This window comes from Aspergillus tubingensis (genome assembly GCF_013340325.1).
Source record: "Aspergillus tubingensis WU-2223L DNA, scaffold_4, whole genome shotgun sequence".
Classification (NCBI taxonomy): Eukaryota; Fungi; Ascomycota; class Eurotiomycetes; order Eurotiales; family Aspergillaceae; genus Aspergillus; species Aspergillus tubingensis.
The window spans coordinates 1,747,796-1,762,361 of NW_023336278.1; the positions used below are offsets into that span (position 1 = coordinate 1,747,796).

General features: G+C 48.6%; 1 protein-coding gene across 1 annotated transcript; it reads right to left on the minus strand.

Annotated features, from left to right (window-relative positions):
- Window positions 1-10,605: 10,605 nt before the first annotated feature.
- Window positions 10,606-12,681, minus strand: AtWU_03111 (FAD binding domain protein; the record flags this gene model as incomplete). The annotated part of the gene is made up of 3 exons (XM_035498224.1): window positions 10,606-10,617; window positions 10,676-12,600; window positions 12,678-12,681. The coding sequence occupies 3 exons, from the start codon at window positions 12,679-12,681 to the stop codon at window positions 10,606-10,608; spliced, it is 1,941 nt and encodes a 646-aa protein (XP_035354117.1).
- Between the last annotated feature and the right edge of the window lie 1,885 nt (window positions 12,682-14,566).

The following is a 14,566-nucleotide window of genomic DNA, read 5'->3' on the forward strand; positions in this document are numbered from 1 at the left end:
GGAAGTCCGAGATGGTTGGCGGCATCATCGGCTAGACTAGGCTGGCTCACGCCAGGACAAAACGAAGCTGAAACTGGGAAGGAACTCCTTCCGGGCGCCCCTCTCCCTCCGTCCCCTCTTTTCTTCCTCCTTGCCCTTCAACACAGTGAGTGTGTGTCTGCCCGCCTCACACGCCCCATCCATGTTCGTAATTGGTAAAATTCCAGAAACGAGCTAAGTCGGTTAGACTGTTTGTCAAATCCGGGTTCCCCTTCTTTTCTTTTTTTAGGGTAGTTTTTCCACCCTGTGAAAAACACACGGGTTTTCGATTACCTGGTAAAGTGTAGATTGATGGTATTTAAAGGAACCGCGGTTTTCGGATGGTTGATCGCCCCGTAGATAGATAAATAAAGTATAACTAAAAAACAACTAAAAAACTAAACCATAATAATCGCAAAATCCTTGCGGTGAGTGAATGATCGTGCTACTAGTATAAAGTAAATAGAGTATGGCAGCAATTGATTTTTAATATTATTTTCTTAAAAGGTAACCAAGTACCCTACCAAAGAGTAAACTTTACGACTTACGGTGGCGAGAGCAAGCAAGCGAGCAAGAAAGAAAGAGGGGGAAAATGAATATTAGCTGAATGTTCGGGGTTTGCCCACAGAATTAAAGGTGGTACAGAACGTCTCACTTAATTACTGCTGCTGTCTCTGCTTAATTAAATGCCGTATAAGGTGGGGGTAGTACAAGACCGAGCCAACCGTGCTTGACTCAAAGGATTGCGGAAAAAGCTTCCTGCAGGCATAAGTAATCGTCAGGTAGTAAGTAGTAGGTACTAGTAGGCCGCCGGGCTTTAAGAGCGAGCCCTGCTATTAGTCGCTCATCAGCTACGTTGCACAGGGTGGTAGTAAGGACTGACGCCCGCCTCCTCCTCTCATGTAGGCCACATCCCATCCCATCACTTAACTGGGCCAACCAATTGGCACACCAATGCAGTCCGTACTGCACGGAAGGGAAGCTAAGGAGAAGCAAGGAAGCAAATCCTCTCGCTCAGGAACGGTCCGGAGCAGGCATGGCTGCAGGTCTAGCCAAAAACGATCTTAGTGGTCATGCAGGAGAGGGGCCGGGGCTTAGTTTGGGGGGTGGGAGAAATTCATTTTTCAGCTTTGAAATTCCAAGCCAATCACGGGCGGAGCCTCAAGGAAAATGCACACAAGAACGGAAAAAGAAGGGAAAAAAAAAGAGAATTGGCAGATGAGGATGAATTAAATTAAATAGAGAAAGAAGGTGGAAATAGTCAAGAGTCAAGAAAAGAAAAGAAAAGAGGAAAAAGCAAAATTCTAGCACATGAGATCGCCGGGTTTAGTCTCCACAGTGGTGTTGGTGTCAGAACAGGCGCGTAGGGCCACTTCTGACCAAGCAGAGACTACCAAGTGCATCACAAGTCATAGCTTATCCCCAAACAGTATGCGCCTAGATTCAAGACGGTTAGGATGAAAGTTAATCAAAGCCACTGAATAACACACTAATAAATAACACTGTACAGCAGGACAAGACAAGGAGCGAGTGTGCCCACGCCATCTCACAAATTTCCTATTCCCTAACCTGCCTTGCAGAATTGCTACACTACTTACTATAAATTGTGACGGCTATGGCGTTTCGCCCGCTGCAAGGTAATTAGGCAGGGCGAAGGTCCGATCGACCGATTAGATGGTCTCATCTCATCGAGATCGATCATGATAATACGTAGTAAGTAGTAGTAACAACAACAACTCCAGTGGTAGGTGCTCTCTCATGACGAGACTTTGACGAGTCTCGAAGGATTCCCACAGCGGGGAAATTCAGCTGAATGACAGAAGAGAATCAGAAGCTAAATTCGGTCGGTCATAGGTCGGCAGCAGCAGAGAGAGGAGGAGGAGGCCCTTGATCGGGTTTGACTAGTAGAGGTCCCAACTTCCGGGTCAAGGAAGGGCTGATCGCCGAAAGTGTTCTTCTTTTTCCATGGACCCGACCCCACTTGCTTTTCCAGATGAGCTGCAATCTGTGGTCAGAAGATCCACGTCGGCCTGTCTTCCCAGTTTTTCCCATCGCTGTCCGTTTTTAACGGCAGTCAGTTACTAGTAATATTGACCAATTAATTCCACGGTTTTAAGAGACCCATGGTAAGTAACACTACACGATAACCTTGCTCAAATTTATTGACGGAGAATAGAGCCACCTGGCTCGAATGTGGGTGACCTTGTTCATCACCGGTTTAACGCTGCTGCCGATTTTTGGGGAGGAGAGGAGAGCCTCACGTTCAATACCGTCAGTTACAGTTGTCGCTCTCCCTCCAGGGTCACTCGGTCTCCTTCCTCCACCCATCGCCCCTCTCTGTCTATAGCGAGCGTGGCTACTAGCCTCTCCGCAAGGCCCCCCCTCTATCCCTTCGTAGCGGCGTGGTCTGAGTAGGTAACATGACTAACGTCGGTAGCCAATGCCATCTAGACGAGTATGGGCTAGGAGATGATTGGTCACTATTACCCATATATTATGCAAGATCCATTGCCCGTGCATATGACATCTCAGCTTGTCGGTTAGGAGGTGGGTATTGGAGGTTGACATGCCGCGATTAGAGGGGCAAAAATTGCACGGCAGATTGAATCAGGATTCATTACAAGGGTTGATGTGATTTTGTCGGCCGCGACCAAGCAAGGTCCATGCAAAAGTTGGGAATGACTCGGTTTAATTAGGATCGGAGAGTCAGATACTGGACCTGGTGCCCTCTGCTAACGAATGATATGCATGACTGTTATTGCGATAAAGTGGGATTAATTAGTTGTAAATTGTCTGGATCCCGAACCACTTCCCCCCTTCTCCTCCTCCCCTTTCGGTGTGACGGGCAGCGCCCGCGCACGAGGAGGATGAGGAGAAGTTTGATCCAAAGTTCGGGAGAGCTCTGGGAATCCAGGAAAAAGCCGCCGAGGAGGAAAGGAGGGAAAGTTTAGGATCCAGTTTCAGGGATGACAACCACATGAGAACAAGAGCGATGACAGGGACGAGGTGTGCATCCATGGTACACTGATTAATAGTTCTGACAATGAGAAACCCAGACACATGATGGACTAGTCTTAAGTCTACTGTGGACGGTGAGTGGGCAGTGGGGCCAGTCTGGGCAATGGTTGGATCCCGCCACGGATAGAGAACATGAACATGGCAGAGCTGAAAAATGGAGCGAGTTGACAGTCGGTAGTAGTGACTTTTTAGTCTAGTGTGAACGGGGCGCAATCCTCCATTTGCGTTTAGTGTCAAAATGGGATGGATTGAGCGTGTCCGCCAGTCACGAGCCCATGACGTACTCCACCGGTGGGACGATCGGAAAAGTCGCTCTGGAAAAGCGACCCGGCTGATTGGTTCCTCCCCCTGGAACGGGAGAATCACCGCCGCATCCAATGACAAATGACAAATGACAGAGTCACGGGCCAAGCAAAGCGGGAGTGTGCACGATGTGTACTCCGTCCCAGGGATCTGGCATCAACAGAGTCGTAATGGTGGTTAGACAAAGATATAGTGGTTACCCAGTACGTGTTGGTCCCACGGATTTCTATCGTGGGGACAGATCAGAACCACTCCTATGGGTGGCGCGCTGAACAAGACTAGACGAGATCCGCTTCCCTGTCTCATCCTTATCGTCCGAAAGAGCGAGACCGACAGTGAGTGAGAGGGAGAGGGAGATGGAGCGGAGGTGGTAGACGCACACACGCCCGGTTTGCACTACTGTGTACCCAATATTAGCGAGCTAACAGAGACCGGTCAGAGTTTGTTGACGCCATCTGTCCGCAAATCTTCACAATAATGTCTAGTCCCAGAGAAATCTACTAAACTTTCCACTTCATGTCCGTAATGCGGAAACCCATAAACGGTCTGCTCCTCTTGTCTCTCTTAGCGCCGCTGCTCTGCATCCCAAGACGTTAAGCCCAGGTGTCAGACACTTTGGGGAAGGATGTCCAAATCAATTACGATCAACGAGCCCAAAGTTGATGCTGATGCCTAAGTTAGTCCAAAGCTTAAGGCAACTTTAACGAAGTTGAGATCGGAGGTTCGGCATCTGCCCGACTATTCAAGCACAAAACCCTAAGTCGGAAACATCGAATCATGACAAGCAAAGTTTGAGCGATGACAGTACTAATCTCCGGGGTGGTATCTGAAAAGAGCATTGTTCATTTTCTCTAGTTGGCAGTCTGCCCCGCGCCAATTGACAGGAGAGTTCGGTACGAACCAGCCAGACGGTCAAAGTTTCGTCTGTGGCTGACCCATAATTAACGACCAACGATGGCGCTGAAGTCTCCAGACCGAGTAAGCCCGTCAGGTCTTCGCGTGCAAACCTAAATGGAGCGATCCTCGTGGCTTGCCAGATCAGGGCTGCATTCATCGTGGAATGATTTGTCAATGGGAGGGTAGCCTCAATCGCAGGAGGACCCAGTCCGTCCAGTCTCCATACCACGGGCTCCTTCCCAAACAGGAAGAGCTTCTGCTGGCCTTGCTGGGCAACCCTTTAGTAGTATCCAGTATGGAAGTATTGACTAGTAAAAAGTGCCCGTTGCGGTGTCGCAAAAGGATCTGGGTGAACACTATTTTACGATCTGGTTAGTCGTGCAGGACTCACGATTCACCGAGAGAAGGGGGTGGCGACGGAGCGCGGTGTTTAGCGAGAGATCCATGACCTACCTAGTGCATGTCGTGGGTAGTATAGCAGATAGCGGTAAAGGAATGGAACTATTCGTATTGAGCTGGTGCCCTTTGAGGGGGCGGCCTTCTGACGGTGAGAGCGAGAGAGTTAAGACTAGGTGAACTATTCTGTGCTCGATAGGGACTAGGGGAGATGAGAGACTTCCCGATTAGGAAAGAAAAGGTGGCTGCGCGCGTATATCAGCCACCGATGACGCAGTCAGCAGCAGGGCAAAAGAGGCTGGTGACTGAGTTTTGCCCAAAAATGACAGGCCTAATTGTTGCCACCGAGAGGGGGGGGGTGCCGGCCACCTGCAGCGGAATGCCCGATTCAGTCTAGTGGTTAGCGCTTTTCTGCCTTTTTATCTTCTTACATTTTTAATTATTTTTAATTTCCCTTCCCAAGAAAAATTTTGTTGTTAGATCCCAGATCGTGCAGGAATGGAGCAAGGGTGTAGATCCAGCCTGGATCTCGCAGGTCAGACCAATCCAACCCCCGATCATCCGGCCATCACCCGGATGTCTATGTATAGTCTAAGTACATACAAGATCATCTGAATAGATCTCTAAACGGGAACAAATTAAGAAACATCTCTCGTAAAAGAAAAGCGAAAAGAGATCGAGGCAACCGCGGGTCAAGCAGTTTCATGATGATCCTGGGACTCTGCCGCTCTTCGGAAACTCCGACTGCTCAATGACAGTTCTTCTAGAACAAAATTTTTTAGTTCCCCCAGAATGGTGAAACGAAAGTTGCACGAGTCGCAACAGACGATCTAGTGGGAAAGTGTCAAGAACTAGACCAGCAACTATGGATCGCGCACTCAAAGATGGGGATGGCTGACCCAGCGGCTCGGCTGTGACACTGTGGCAGAGCAAGCGTCCTGAGTCAGCCGAAGGATGGAGGGCAAGAGGAAACTGTCCACTTGGAGGCATTATTTGTCATCGCCCATCGCCCCCCCTGTCTGCGGTGTCACCATCCACTGGTTCCCTGGTCCTTGGGATCCGCCTGACGGGCCAGCATCGGCATCCATCGCGAACGGACTAAAGGGTCGTGCATCTGACAGGACCAAGATGCTAGTCAGTAGTCGATGAATAGTTACGGAGTAATTTAAGTAAGATTCTTAGGTCAAGTAGTACGTAGTAATAAAGTAGCTCGCTTGGAGACAATGAATTGACCTGAATTGACTCCCGTCCCTCGGTATTGTTACCATTGTTTGTCTGCCACATAAACCTAACTTTGTACCTAGTCCCTAATCCCCGTCAAATTGATGGTTAATATTATTATTAATATTATTCTATCTGGATATTCCATTAGTCACCTGTGATTGTAGTAGGGCAAGGTTGGATAAAGGAAAAGAGACACCCCATTAAACCCAGAATGGCCTTTATTATCATAAAAAGTACACATCAGTAGTACCACCACCTTACTTTGTGCTGCATCTCAAAATGGCTTTGTCCAATTCAAGATGCTGGCACCTTCATGCGAGGAGCAAGTCAAAAACGAACAAACTTTCCCTTTGGAACGCGACTGACATCATACCCGGTTCCAGGATGTCTCACCCGCCATCGCCGCCCACGAGATCTTCTCCAAAAACTTCCCTGATGCATTGATTGACGGTGAGAAATCTCCGAGGTTTTCCCCGTTTTGGGGCGCCTCCTTCGCGGGCACCAACTGCCCAGTTCAGAATGGCGCCTTCAATAGCCTGAGGTTCTATTGCATCTATCACTAGCCCCAAACTTAACCCGAGGCTGTAACCAAACTTCTCCTTGAACTCTACTTACTCCCCAGCAGAGATGGACCGCCACGGGCTTCCTCTCTCCCCCATCTCCATCTCCTCCCCGCCCCAAAAAAGAACAATGGCCTTCTAGAACATGGAAGGGAAAGGCCGCACCATATTCCTGCTGCGGCAACCAGCGTGTCCGATCACTTATTTGGGTTCTGGCCTCCCACCTCCCAAGCCAATGGCCCCCCCTTTCTTCTCGGCCCCATCAGTTCGTCTGGCTGAGCGGAGGATCGACCTATGATAGAGACGGCTGCTGCTGATTAGAAAATCACAGCATGGCATTGTGATCAACCGCGCCAGTCTGCACATTTCAGACTTGTTTTTCTTCCGGGGTTTAACCTGCCTAAAATAGACATGACGGCCGTTGTTTGAAAGTCAGAATCGCGCTTCTGCTGCTGCATTGGTGTGGGGTGTTTTTGTTCCTGTTTATGCGAACTAGCGATCGAAATAACGGAGTGGTTGGGGGGAAACAAAAAAAAAAAAAGCGATTGGGGTGAGTATCTACCCCCGGTTTCCTAGAGCATTATGGAGTATGGCATGGTTGTTCAGCCTCTCTCCCTTTCCCCTTTCCTCTCCCTCTCTCTCCCTCTCCCTTGTTCTATGTTTGGGATGGGAAACTAGGGATGAGTGCCAGACATTGTGTGCATTAGTGGGTCGGGAGCCATGGTTCTGGTCCTGTATGTGCCTCGATAGTAACCTTCCAAGTATGTTGTCCCAGAGAAGGTTTCCCTTGAGATTCCGTGCCCGCGTTGGGGGGAAGAGGATACAGACTAGTCGGAGGCCAAATTCCGACATCCTCCGATTCAATCTACTGAATGATTGATTAACCCATGCTTGTATAGTCCCTTAATCTGCCATTATATCCTCACCAACAGATGGACCAATCGACTTTCCAACCCTACTGTTTATATTTAGACACCAGCTGATTCCCTGCTTGAATCCGTCACCAACGTTTCGCATTCCAGCCCGAAGCGATTTTGAAACAAGGGTCATAACTCTATCTACGCCGTTGAATTCATCCCTCGTTTCCTTGCCCTCTTCCAGTGTGATATGCATTAGATTTGACACTGTCGTGAAACTCAAAACTGCATGTCTCGTCGCGAGACACACCGGCATGACGTGGGTGCCATGTCGGGATTCTTGCTGCCTGGCGTGCTGTCGCCTGGTGGATGTTCATAGCGCGATGATCCTATCCACCCTGTCACGGCTCCTGGCTCATGTCATCTGATGGGTGTGAGTGAAACTTGAAGAGTTGCTTTGATTCACCGGGGCTTCTGATGGGTAGGAAGAAGTAGCCGACGCTGTCTGATTGGCGGGTTGAACATACCAGATCCATATGTCCGGGATAGGTTAAGTCAGCCAGGCCAGGCCAGGTCCAGGCTTGTGCCCTGATGGAAAGGTAACACCGAGTGGGCTTATGCTTTGGTTTAGAGTTGCCTTTGCGAGTCATCTGGTGGGGTAAACACCAGGCCTGGCTATACGACATTGGTCGTGAGGTTCCTCTCCTGACAACCCACCCAATTCGAAGTTATACAACTATAATAGTTCAACTCTGTACACACACCAACCATTGCCCCTTGTCTGTCGCCACACACACACACACTTACCAACCTGCATATATGTGCCTTCAGGGGTCTTACGCAATCTGAGTGGGGAGCTTCTACCTACCGTTTCATGCGTCGTGCAACCTCTACTACTACCCCTCTATTAAGCCTTGCCATCCTATGCCAGCAGTCATCTGACATTAGCCCCCTGCGTGACAATGCGTCTATTGTCCGATCTGGCTCTATCCCTTGATACATTGTCCACTAGATACCTCCCCGTTTCTCCCTAGAACGTTGACTCTACCCGTACAAGATTTGGCTTCTATGTGGCACTAGTAGCTAGATCATTTATATATATGTACGGCTCACTAAACTATCGCGGAAGGAAAACTACCATTCCCTGGTTTGCCAACTTAATAACCCAATAATTGTGATCACATACATAAACTTTGAACTTACTATATAACTAGTAGTAGATCGGATACTACGTGACATTGAAGCCTCCGTCGCAAATGCGGGCAATTGAACATCTATCATAGCAAAAGGTAATTCCTATTCATCAGTAAGCAAGATTTCTGATCTACAGACTACATCCAACAATCTAAGCAACAATTCAATCAATCAATAGTTATAACCAGTAATCTACTAACTCCTCCTTCTCCTCCTCATCCGTCTTATCTACTTCCCACCCTTCAAAGACACACACGTACCCAACATCTTCACATATAGACATTTAATAGACATGAACGACATTAAATAAGTACCACTCCACCAAAAACTCCCCTGACAAACCACAATTATCAGAAAAAAAAAGGCCAATGCCTTATACCACCTACGCCAAAATACTCACGTTTCCTTTCCTTTAAATTGTGCACTAACCGAGTTAACTTAGTACTTAAATATCCATCAATACTACTAAATGACATATAACCTTCAACTGTACTTACCTGGGTGCTAGGGAACTATTATACTATCCCAGAGATTGGAGTTGAGTAGTTAAAAGGGATCTAGTGAGAGAAATAGAGAGTGAGAGCGGTACAGTATCATTATGGTTAAATTATCCTATATATATATATTGTAATGCACCCTGGATGACACTCCTACAAAAGAGCAAAATAAAAAGACATGTTTTTCTCGACTCCACGCTCGCACAAAGTGTAGTGGATTCGATCTCCGCGGCTGCTAACTAAGAACCACTGTAGAAGATGGGAAAACTTGATATATGTCCGGTGCTAGGGAGGAGAGTATATCTAGTAATGTACCTTTAGGAAGATCATAACGCAGAGTTCTTATTTATATCTCTCCCCTTCCCTTCGCTGCTGACTCTATCTCGAGTGTGATAAGAATGTCTCAGGTTTTCCTTCTACAAACTTTTTGAATTTATGTCTATTTTTATTTTATACAAGGTTTCCCTTACAGACTTTTTAGACCTATGCACAATAAACCGGAATGTAATGTATGAAGGCTAAAGATTCGGGATATAGTATGGAAGATAAGACTATAACCCTTGTAGATATATATATGGAACCTACACGAAGATAGTTAGGATAGAAAAGATGCTAGCGTGTGCTAGGGAAGTATCTGACTTCTTCTGGTCGTTAGTGATTCAGCAAGAGTGCCATTGATTGCGCTGAATTTGAGGTCAATTACAATATTAATAATCATAACCTCATATATATATATATATATCTTCTGAATTCCATCACCAATAATATCAATAGTGATTGTTGTGACATAAAAGGCATTGAAACTTGTTCATCGCACCACGGGCAACTGGGGGGTTTCCAGCGAGTAACTGTTAGTAACGTAGCTGAGGGGGTGCGAAATTGCTTGCTGCTCTCAAGTCAATTTGGTTCATTTGATAGTTGATGCTTTCAAGTAGTGAGATGGGGATAGGTACGAAGTAGTAGTGATGGTGGTCGTGGTTACGGTGATTGGTGTTCAATGGATATATATCATATATATATTAGTACTAGAAGCAGTGCCGGTAGTAAGTAGGAGCAGACCAACATCATAGTTATGGCTCCACTTGAGCGAAACTATTTCTAGTAATACTAGTAGTGATAAAAGAAGAGAAAGAGCGATTACTATGAGTAGAATCAGGTATGGAATAGCAGTTACTGGACTAGTACATTTTTTATATTCGTCACCAAGGCCATCACCAGAGGCCACTAAGACGGACTCAGCTACATGGCGATGGCATCTTGCTAGGCTGTCTACTTATAATCTACTCATACTTTGCCAATTGTACACAACCCATGTATTAGGTATCGCTACCAGGTAAGTACTAATCTATCATGCCCATCCCGTTCTTCGATGGTAATCCCGGATCAACCGTAGATACAAGAATAACAAAAGATATCGAAAACAAAACAAGCAAAAAACCATTCCCGCTAAAGCAATATTAAAATCAAGATACCCGGCAAGATGATCAATGTCATACAGATTCGAATGGAAATGAAAGATGTCACATGCAACAAAGCATGTATGTTGTAAGCTTGTCATGCAAAGTCACTGCGTTAAACTGCAGAGTGTGGCGCAGTAAAGCCAAAGTCAATTTGGCTAGCTTCATATATTGCTCATAGATTTTACCATGTTTCCTGGTTCAGAAGTTAGTTTCAGTTTAACAATCAAGTAGCAGTAGCAGATCACACTTACGGCAATGTACTGTCCAGCTTCCTTCTTATTCTCCCAGAACAACGTCGCTTCCTCCATGTTGAGGTTACCCTTGGCCATGGCTACGTCGATCAGGGCGGCTTCAACACCCTCTCCCATGCCTTTTCCGCTACCGCAGACAAAGACACGTCCGTCCAAGGCATTGATCACGTACCAGACCAGATCAGCTTGGTTTCGGACCTCCTCTTGCACGTACTTGCTCTCGCCACGACGGCTCTGCACAACTGTTCGCACCTTTTCTTCTTCGACACCCCACTCGCCGCGGTAGAGCTCGTCCAGCAAAGAATCGCGAACACCCTGCAGCACCCAGACCTTGTTTGCACAATTGGCGGACTGCAGGCGTCGCTGCACGAAACCGCGGAACGGAGCAATGCCGACGCCTGCTCCGATAAGAAGCATGGGGCCATCCGATGCGAAGCGCTTGGCTAAGGGGTTGGCCATCAGGCCTCGGAACATGGGTACGTGGAGGTCAAGGGTCTGCGGGTCGATGCCCTTCTTCTCAGCGTCAATCAATCGACGTGCAACGCGCTCGAGGTATCCAGATCCCACACCAGTACGGAGGCCTCCCTTCCAGTCCTCAGACTCGGCCACGGTTACCGCAACCTCGATCACACGCCGAGTTACGGAGCCCTTCTGCTTGCACGAGAGAAGCGGATCTTGGGACAAGGAGTAGAAGCGGGGCATGAGGGTGTTCAGGACGGAGAGAAGGTGATCCAAGGGAGGGTGAGAGGAAGGGAATGCGTGAAGCAACTGGGAGACGGTGACGTGGGAGCTGGTGCGCAGGTCACAGAAAGCACCTTGGCCCTGGGCGGAGGAAAGGAACAAGAGGATCTTCTTTTCATTAGGATCGCTGGCATATTCGCCGAGTAGGCGGAACAGAGCCTTGTTGGGAGCATAACTCTGGATATCGGAGCACCAGTTCAGCAGTTCCCGCCGGGTGGTGATCAATTCCCGGGGTTGGTCGTCACCCCAGATGGTAGGCCAGCGGCCTTTCTCAGTGCGCACGACGATCTTCTTATCACGGAGAAACTTGGGGACACCAAGCTGGTCAAAGATGTCATCAACCTCCTCTTCCTTGTTCTTAGGACACACTCCAATGGCGCCGCCCACAATGAAATCGACGTTTCCACTCTCTGCAGGGTAGTCGGTGACGTCAATGTCAAAGTGATACGTCCTCTTCTCCGCACCTGACCCTGTCAGCTCGCGCGCATGGTACAGGGGCGCCCGGTAGACATTGTACGGTGGGTGAGGCTGGACAAAAGAAGGAGGATGGTCTGCCGGACCCAGCTGCACATCTACTGCGTAGCCTGGGACGGACGAGAAAGAGACAGTCTTCTCGGGCAAAGGGGCAACGTTGCTCAGCTCGCTGTCCAAGGTGAGATAATCGACATTGAGCTTCAGGCATTGGTAGGCCTTGTTATCCGGAGGAGTAATGGCCTTCACTCCAGCCAGTGGAGGAGTGAAGTTTACCAAGGGCTTGCTGCGGCAGCATCCACCACCGCAGCAAAGTGGCTGAAGCTTCTGTGTACCGCTAGATCCCACGTTCTCCAGAATACGTCTCATATCATCAGAGTTCTGAGAAATGAGCACGGTGGATGCTCGTCGTTGCTTTTCGGGGCCATCGCGGGTGGAATCTTCAGCTTCGGATTGGAGTTCAGTGGCAGGGGTCTGGACACCCGAGCTTGTCCCTGAACCGGTAGTATCTGTCTCTGGCGATGATGGAGTGGAAACACTGAAGTTCACATCGGTTATCGAAAGCGATCGAACGCCACGAGGCTCCTCTGGAACCGGATTGTCAGGGTGGGAGGTAGACGACCGGGGAACGATCGCATGCTCCACATTAGGAACAAGTGACGTCCGCGACGTCACAGGCCTCGACGGCGGCGGTGGAGGAAGTACGGCGTGAACTGTTCAGAGAATTGATATCAGCAATTGTCAAAGATAACAATGGAGTAGCACGCGCGAAAGAGACTGTTAAACATACCCATTGTGGTTCTATGACAGCGGAAGATATGACAATTGGTGATAAGTCGCCAACCCAGAGGAATTGGCGAAGATGAAGTGAGGATGGCAGACAAAAGTCGAAGACCAGGCAATCGCAAGATAATGGCTGGTCAAATGTAGAAAAGAAGAGCCACAAAAAGGGGATTGGAAAAGAAGGCCAGTGGATCGGGTCAGCTAGTGGACACCGCAACCGTGATGGAGACCCGAATCAGACCAGCAGCAATCGGAGAGAACAGGTCAGCAGTGGGTGAGGATGATGATGAATGGTCGAAGAATGGGGGTGGAATCAAATTGGACGGGAAGCAGTTCGCCTGGGGCAGACGGCACCGGGATAACGGTTCCGATAGACTAGACGACGATGCACATCAGATGGTGGGCGATTTAGTCGCTACTTAGTCGGGATCCTTTCGCCTGTTGGCGTCCTTTTGGCGTACGGAGGATTCCGGTAGTCCGACCGGGTGGGCGTGAGGGTAAGAGATAAGTCTTTTTTAGACGAGGGCGGGTGTGTTGGATTTTAGCTGTAACTCCAGTCAAGACAGCTGGGGGATAAACTGGATTTCATGCACGTGCGAAAAAAAGAATCAGAGAAGTGGCCGGGCTGGAGGGAAGTAAAGGGGAAAAAAAGAGCCATGAAGAAGAGAAGACGGACTTGTTTTGTCGCACACAATCATTATTCAATCATGAATAACTGGTAGGAAATCCACGGTCGGACTTGCCACTCGCCCCCCGTCGGTGAACCTCCCGTCATTACCGTCTGTCTGTAACTTACTTTACCCGTCTTGTCCATGACCGACGGAAGCGTTTATCCCACGCAAGGCAATTTGCCTTTTCTACCCTCAAAGAAGGGGTTGAACCTGGAATCTTTTGACACATCTTTTGGTCTTCTTCTGATAAGGTCTTCCATGTACTTCGGTGACTACAAATCTATTCTCACCAATCAGACCATCTCAGGGTTGAGACCCCCGCGGGGAAACAGTCGAGCTGGCAGCCCGATCTGCAGCTAGCGGGACAGTTTACTCGACCTGGTAGTAATTGGAGACAAATGAATGGACTGCCCTGCCAGCCTAGCTGGATGGATTCCTTATCCCGGGTTGGATATGATATCAGGCTTGCGTGAGATATTTACCATCTCTCTAGCTAATCAGCCATTGCTTCCCCCACCCCCAGAAATGTCTGTGATCACTTGCCACGACCGCATTCAGATCGTTCATCCGGCCATTGCAAGTGGCCTGACAGCGGCAGTTCTCCCAATTCCTCTCGTACCGGTACGTAATATTGCAACAGCCGAGTTACGTTACCGATCTAATCTGATCCGGTCTCACCCACCTTAAGGTAAGGATCGGTCCTCGGTTAAGCAAACTTGTCTGGTTATTTTCTCTCTCAATGCTATCAAGCTGTCCAATATTATTGAACAATCACGGAATACTACATCGGAATCTCGCTCCGACACCGTCCTCATAGCTTTCCCCATATTCTCTTAGGATGAGGGAACAACAACCTTCCCGGGTTGCACATACCGCTGACCGTTCACGTGATCGGTGGCTAGTCTGGATACGGATCAGATAACTTTGTCGTGTTCTGTGTCCGGTCATCCGTGTGTCATCCCACCTCGGCTGATAGCTCTCCTTCCCTCCCTTCCCATTTACCATGACAGTAACCCCAAACCTATCACGAGTAAAAGTCTAATGTTTCCGTTTGTTCTCAACATACACGCAACCAAAAATGTGTACTGCTCAACCCTCAACCAATCCATACCGTACCCATTATGACAAAAAAAGCCATCCGTTCACCGGAAACCGTGTAACCGCATGTGACAGGTCACTCGGGCCTCCGAGTGGGGCACATTCCGACATCGGCCGACGCGTTCAC